Genomic DNA, 7,322 nt, shown 5'->3' with positions numbered 1-7,322 from the left:
GAAATTAAAGGAGACAAATATTTTGTTGATGAAGTGGAAACTCAATTAAGAGAGAAACCACTCCGAGGCAGCCAAACCCAGGATTCCCACTATTCAGAAGACAAAGCTAGATACAAAGCAATAACACTCACATACCCCTGATGTAGTGGTCGTACCTTACTCTCTAACGTGTAACCCAACACAAAGGCTTCCCAACCAGGTCTCCTACCTGAAGGGGTCTTCAATAGAATCCTTTATCTTAGGGCTATCCCTTAAGATAGACTTCAGTTGTAGCGCAACAACAGCACACTTGCAATGGCTTGAGAGACAGATCAGCTCCAATAATCTTACAAATAACTCTCTAAGCTCTAAAAGAATTCAATACCGAATTCTTGCAGTTCTCAATGCTTAGGGGCCTCTATTTTTAGGCTGAGGGTTCAAATGGGCGACTGCAGTAATATGTATCGACGCCGTCCGGACGGTGAACCTGAGCTGTCAGGACGGACAACTGTGCGACCAGAATTTCTGAGATTTTTGCTGAAAATCTTTCCTGTTTGAGAGCCGCGTCCGGACGGTGAGACACTGTCGTCCGGACGGTCGTATGTCCGCTGCAAGTTGATGTGGTCATTTGTTTACCAAAATATATCAATAATAAATAACCACTCGCAATAGGACGAATCCTTGTAGGATAAGGCTATAGAGAGGGTGTCGAACCTCAAGGACTGTAGGGGTATTGCTATCAAGTTTATGAAGATTAAAAATAACTAAAGAAAAGATTGTTGAATTTGTAATTAACTAAAGTGCATAAAATAAACGTAAAAGAGAATTGAAATATAAGAGAGAGAAAAAGTAGAGTATTGACTTTACCGCTATCTGCACATCAATGGTTAATCATATCTAATTAAATAAATTCATTCTATGCATGCTATAAATAAACAAGAAGCTACCATATTAAAGAATAAGTATAATCTATCTTCGGTTGGCACAGACCGTCCATCTAACCACTAAGATGCGGTACGACCCGTCTTCCCTAGGCATGGATTAGCTATGTCTTTGATAGGATACATACAATCAATGGAGAAGTATAACCCATCTTCGGTTGGTACGAGTCGTCTACATAAATTACACTAAACTAGGGTGTAGTACGATTCGTCTTCCTTAGGCATGACCTATCTAATTCTCTTGATCATATGTCAATTAAACCCGTTGTATAATCATCATTCTCATAATCACAGTAAATAAGAATGATTTGAGTTCAATAAAGGTAAAAAGCTTTCTAAGACAAGAGAAGAATTCTACCAATATTGATTATGAATTGAAGAACAATTTCATTAAAAGATGAAGAATAATATCAAATTGTAACAATTCTCATAATTATACAACCAACATGCATAAACTAAAATTCTCTAAATTAAAATACAACCAAGCCATTGTGCTTGGATAGGGCTACATCAATACCCTACAAAGGTTTTTAGCTGCTCATGCCGTTGCTGCAATGGCCTCCTACCATGATTACTTCTCTTCAACTCTTCAAGCCTTCAAGAAGTTTTTCTCTAAATTTGCTCTAGGTAGCAATGTGTCTTTCTTCAATGTTTAGAGACCTATTTGTAGAGATTAGGAGAGGCCTAGAAGCTCTTGTAATTCCATAAAAATCGTCTCTTGAGTCTTCTTGTCCAAGTAGGAGATTTAAACTTCAATCCAAGTAGGAAAATGATTCCAAATTCGTCTAGAATTGCAGTCTTTTATTTCGGGGTGATTTTGGCATAGTAAACGTCCAAATTTGGAAAAATATATGTTAGACATATTTGTTTCATTTTTTATTAACTTTCCAACGCCACCAATTTCATTGCAATTTGATATCTGACGCAAAGGTTATGATCCAAACACTGAGACATATGCAGAATCCAAATTTGAATCCAATCTGATTTTGACTCTTAGTAGAGAAATTCCTATTTAATCCTTCACTTGATTTGATTAAACTGAACCACATCATATAGGTATTCTATTATGATTGGTTAAGCTTAAACATATCTTCTAAGTCTTCTCAAAGTGTGCTTTAAGCACAAAATTAATGGAATTAATTGCATCTTTATTTAAAACCTGAAAACATTAAAACAACACAAAATCAAACAAATAACAATGCTAAAGAATTAACATAAATAAGTTAAGGGGCTTGAATGTGTAACATTCGACGCTTATCACACCCCAAAACTTACATATTGCTAGTCCCTTAACAATACAAAATAAGAAATAAAACTGAAAAACAAGAAGATAAATCCTTCTTTCATGGGATGTACGATTGCATTTAGCGTATGCAACAAGCCTTTTAAACCCCTAGGACTCCTTAGTGGACGAGTGAAGTCTCGTGAGCGTTTGCCAGAATTGATACCCACAAACATTATGCAAGATCATGTTATATATAAGATTGAAGTGTCACAAAAATAATGATTCTCATTCATTGGCAAGCTTAACAAAATAAACTCCATCTTCACAATTTCAGGGATTTAAAATTAAGTTACTAACATGGCATTATGAGATATCACAAGATTCAATTAGTGTAAAGTGAACTAAACACATAGTCATGGGATTTCAAAAACTAATTTCAATCATGAATGGTTCAACACTTAAAATTTGCTGGACTCCCCATTAGAGAAAACAACCAAGGCATATATATTTATTATTCTTATTATTATTTTTATATATGCAGGCTGTGCAATGCTTAGCTCCCTTAAGCTTTCTAATTGAGCCATGTAACGAGTGTTAGGTCAATGATTCCCAAACCAGATGGTTTTAGGGCACTAGGTGTAAAACACCCTAAAGACTTAATAACTCGAGTAAAAAAGGCTACGAAGCTAAACTTAGCTGTTTATCAATCAATGTAAACTTCCACCTTTTGACGCGAATACTCAATGCTTAATGAGGCAAGAGATCCGGTTACTCAGTGAAAAGCTCAAAGTGATCAATATTCTTCTTCTTCTTCTTCTTCTTTTTCTTTTCTTTCTTTTTTATTTTTTTTTAATTTTTATGCCAAGGTTATTCCTCCAATAAGTTACCCAGCTGCATCCAAGATATTGATAACAAACATAACTGATTTCAAATTTCATACCCCACAGACTACGTGCTAGTGTGCTTGTGAGAATCAAATTGAAACAAGTAATGTCTCATGCTGCCAAAGAAAATAACAAAACTTCTTAATTCCCTAGTCAAGTGATCATGTGTTCATCATGTTAAGCTCACCAATGAAATACAAATCAGAATTAAAGTTCAACCAAATTCTTAGAAATAACATGATCAGGCAGTCACAATATATATAACAAGACAACAAAATGTTTTTCCTACCCCCAAACTTAAACGATACATTGTCCCCAATGTATAGATAGAGATACAATACCAGATGGAAGGAAAAAAATTGGGGCTGGTTGTACTCCCCCAAACTTCAACACAAGAATGCCTGTCCTAAAAAAAACAAAGCACTACTCCAGCTTTATAATAAGCATCAAGAAAATCAACAAGAGAAGTGTTAGTAAAGTGGGTTGCCTCCCATTAGCGCTAAGTTTAACATCTTCAGCCAGACAAACCAGATCCACAAAGAAATCAAAAATAAAAATGAGGAAGGGTAAGAAAAACTCCTCTAGTCCAAGTAAATGGGATCCGTCAAGTGGATGGAAGCAACATCTTCATTCTGTGCATTGCCCTCTATGCAGGGCTTCAATCTTTGGCCGTTGACTTTGAACAAAGTGCCATCCTTTGGGTCTTGTAATTTGACGGTGCCATGTGGAGACACTGACTTGACTATGAAAGGGCCATCCCATTTGGAGCGAAGCTTCCCAGGAAAGAGCCAGAGTTTGGAATTGAAAAGCCATACCTTTTGTTTAGGCACAAAGGACTTGGGCAGAATATGTCAGTCATGAAATGCCTTTGTCTTTTCCTTGTAAATGCGGGCATTGTCATATGCATCATTGCGCAGCTCCTCCAATTCTGTCAACTGAAGTTTCCGGTGAGAGCCAGCTTCTTTCATGTCAAAATTGAATTGCTTGATTGCCCATAGAGCTTTGTGCTCTAGCTCCACAGGAAGGTGGCATGCCTTGCCATAAACAATTCGATATGGAGACATACCGATTGGTGTCTTATAAGCTGTCCGATAGGCCTATAGTGCATCATGGAGGCGCAAGGACCAATCCTTGCGATCAGGCCTAACTGTCTTTTCTAGAATGTGCTTGATCTCCTTGTTGGAAACTTCCACTTGGCCACTAGTTTGAGGATGGTAGGGAGTGGCTACTTTGTGTGTGACAGAATATTTAAGGAGCAACATCTTGAGAAACCGATTGGAAAAGTGCTTACCCCCATCACTAATGATGTCCCGTGGGGTACCGAATCGGCTGAAAATGTTGGCCTAGATGAATTTGACCACAACCTTGTGATCATTAGTCTTGGTGGCCACAACCTCGACCCATTTAGAGACATAATCCACTCCTACAAGAATATACTCAAACCCAAAAGATGGCGGGAAGGGTCCCATGAAGTCGATACCCCAGACGTCAAAGATTTCAACAATTAGGATGGGGTTTAGTGGCATCATGTCCCTCCGAGACATAGCTCCAAGGCGTTGGCACCTCTCACAAGCCCGAAAAAACCCATAGGCATCTTTGAACAAGGTAGGCCATGTGAATCCGCTCTGTAGAACCTTGGCTGTAGTTTTCTTGGCATTGAAGTGTCCTCCACATGCTAGTGAATGGCAGGATGTAAGAATACTGTGGAATTCACTCTCATGGACACATCGGCGGATTATCTGATCAGCACAATATTTGAATAACTCTGGATCTTCCCAAAAATAAGATCAGACTTGCTTGAAGAAGCGGTCCTTGTCTTGTTTGGACCAATGAGAAGGGATCCGACCTGTGGCTAAATAGTTAACAATATCAGCATACCAAGGCGGCTCCCTCGAAGTAATCTCAAATAGTTGCTCATCCGGGAAGGAATCATTAACTGGAATAGGCTGAGGTTTCTCAAACATAATCCATGACAAGTGGTCGGTGACAACATTCTTAGTTCCCTTCTTGTCTCGTATTTCGATGTCGAATTCTTGCAGAAGAAGTATCCATCGAATCAACCGGGGCTTAGTTTCTTTCTTGGCCAGCAAATGGCGCAAAGTTGCATGATCTGAGTAGATGATTACCTTGGATCCCAGAAGATATGAGCGGAATTTATCCAAGGCAAAGACAACGGCTAGCAGCTCTTTTTCTGTTGTTGTGTAATTGACTTGAGCATCCATCAGAGTCTTGCTAGCATAGTATATGACATGAGGAAGCTTGCCTTCATGTTGTCCCAGAACCGCACCCACAGCATAATCAGATGCATCACACATGATTTCAAATGGCAAAGACCAGTCGGGAGGCTTCATGATGGGAGCAGAAGATAGCATAGAACGAAGCTTATGGAATGCCTCTAGACATGCATCATCAAAGTGGAAAGTAGTATCCTTGGCAAGTAAATTACACAAGGGTCTTGAAATCTTACTGAAATCCTTGATGAAGCGGCGATAGAAGCTGGCATGCCCGAGGAAGGAACGAATCTGCTTCATTGAAGTAGGTGGTGGTAGATTTTCAATCAGCTCAACTTTGGTACGGTCCACCTCAATTCCTCTTTTAGATACTAAATGGCCCAGAACTATTCCCTCTTGAACCATGAAGTGGCTCTTCTCCCAGCTTAAGATCAGATCTGTTTCTTTGCAACGTTGAAGCACAAGTGATAGATTGTGGAGACATGTATCAAAGGAGGAACGAAAAACAGAGAAATCATTCATAAATACCTCCAGAAATTTTTCTACCATGTCTAAGAAGATCGACATCATGCATCGCTGAAAAGTGGCAGGTGCATTGCATAATCCAAAGGGCATGCGCCTATAAGAAAAGGTACCAAAGGGGTAGGTAAAGGTCGTCTTCTCTTGGTCTCGGGGATCAACTGCCACTTGATTATACCCGGAGTACCCATCTAGGAAACAGTAGTAGCTTTGGCCAGCAAGACGCTCTAGGATCTGATCAATGAATGGGAGTGGAAAATGATCCTTCCGAGTATGGGAGTTGAGCTTGCGGTAGTCAATACAGATGCGCCATCCCGTGGTTGTGCGCTGGGGAATCAATTCGCCAGCTGAGTTCTCTACCACTGTGATGCTAGACTTCTTTGGAACCACTTGGGTGGGGCTCACCCACTTGCTATCGAAGATAGGGTAGATGATACCTGCATCGAGTAATTTGACCACCTCCTTCATCACTACCTCTTTCATATTGGGATTCAGTCGGCGCTGTGCCTCACGAGACGGTCGAGCATCTTCCTCTAAATGAATCCGATGCATACAGATGGAGGGGTCAATGCCCTTCAAATGAGCTACAATCCATCCAATAGCCTCTTTATGCTTCTTCAATAGTGCTAATAAACTATCTTCTTGGTCCTTTTGTAGGTCTGAAGCAATGATGACCGGTAAGGTATCATTAGAGCTGAGGAAGGGATACTTGAGCTTGTCTGGCAGTGGCTTCAATTCAAGCTTCGGTGGAGACTTAAGGGAAGGAACGAGAGGAGTGCTTGAAGTTGGAGGTAGGGGTTCCTTGGGTAGTCTCCATGGATGAAAATCTGCACTGACAGCTGTCTCTAGCAAGGCATTTACCTCATCAATGTATTGATTGGTGTTGAAGTCTTTAGAGCCAAAGTGAGTTAGGCAGTCTTCCAAAGGATCCCTTGCCAAAATACTAGGGAGTGAATCTTCTACATATTCTTTAATGTTGTCCACCAAGAAACACTCATTCTGATCAGGTGCATGCTGGAATGCATTGAAGATATTTAGCCTGACCTTCATATTACCAAAGGAGATCTCCATGACTCCTGTACGACAGTTGATGCATGCATTGGCCGTGGCTAAGAAAGGCCGCCCAAGGATGATTGGGATCAGCTTCTCAGGATTGGGAACGGGCTCAGTGTCAAGTACGATGAAGTCCACTGGGAAGAAAAACTTATCTACTTTGATGATGACATCTTTATTACCCCTCTTGGTTTCTTAATAGACCGATCAGCCAACTGCAGAATCACTGTGGTGGGCTTCAGTTCCCCTAGGCCAAGTTGCTGATACACTGAATAAGGAAGTAAATTCACCCCTGCTCCTAGATCTAGGAGTGCTTTATCAATCTCACTCTATTTGATGATACATGAAATTGTAGGGGATCCAGGATCCTTGAACTTCGGAGGAGTGTTGTACTGAATTAGGGAGCTCACATGCTCAGTAAGAAGGACTTTCTTGGGAATATGATTTCTACTTTTCCTTTTCTGAGTACAGAAGTCCTTGAGGAATTTTG

General features: G+C 40.2%; 1 protein-coding gene across 1 annotated transcript; it reads right to left on the bottom strand.

Moving 5' to 3' along the window:
* Positions 1-3,610: 3,610 nt before the first annotated feature.
* On the bottom strand, positions 3,611-4,093 carry LOC133863263 (uncharacterized). The gene is made up of 2 exons (XM_062299221.1): positions 3,896-4,093; positions 3,611-3,802 (listed from the first exon to the last, which is right to left on the bottom strand). The coding sequence occupies exons 1-2, from the start codon at positions 4,091-4,093 to the stop codon at positions 3,611-3,613; spliced, it is 390 nt and encodes a 129-aa protein (XP_062155205.1).
* Between the last annotated feature and the right edge of the window lie 3,229 nt (positions 4,094-7,322).

Source organism: Alnus glutinosa, chromosome 3, assembly GCF_958979055.1.
Source record: "Alnus glutinosa chromosome 3, dhAlnGlut1.1, whole genome shotgun sequence".
NCBI classification, from domain to species: Eukaryota; Viridiplantae; Streptophyta; class Magnoliopsida; order Fagales; family Betulaceae; genus Alnus; species Alnus glutinosa.
This window is presented reverse-complemented; position numbering and strand designations above follow the sequence as displayed.

What these genes read in the sequence shown, in the direction of transcription:
- LOC133863263 (XM_062299221.1), bottom strand. Translation starts at nt 4,093, where the DNA reads ATGTCTCCATATCGAATTGTTTATGGCAAGGCATGCCACCTTCCTGTG. An exon ending in TTTACAAGGAAAAGACAAAG is followed by an intron (nt 3,803 to 3,895) that starts GCATTTCATGAC and finishes TTTCCTGGGAAG; the next exon opens with CTTCGCTCCAAATGGGATGG.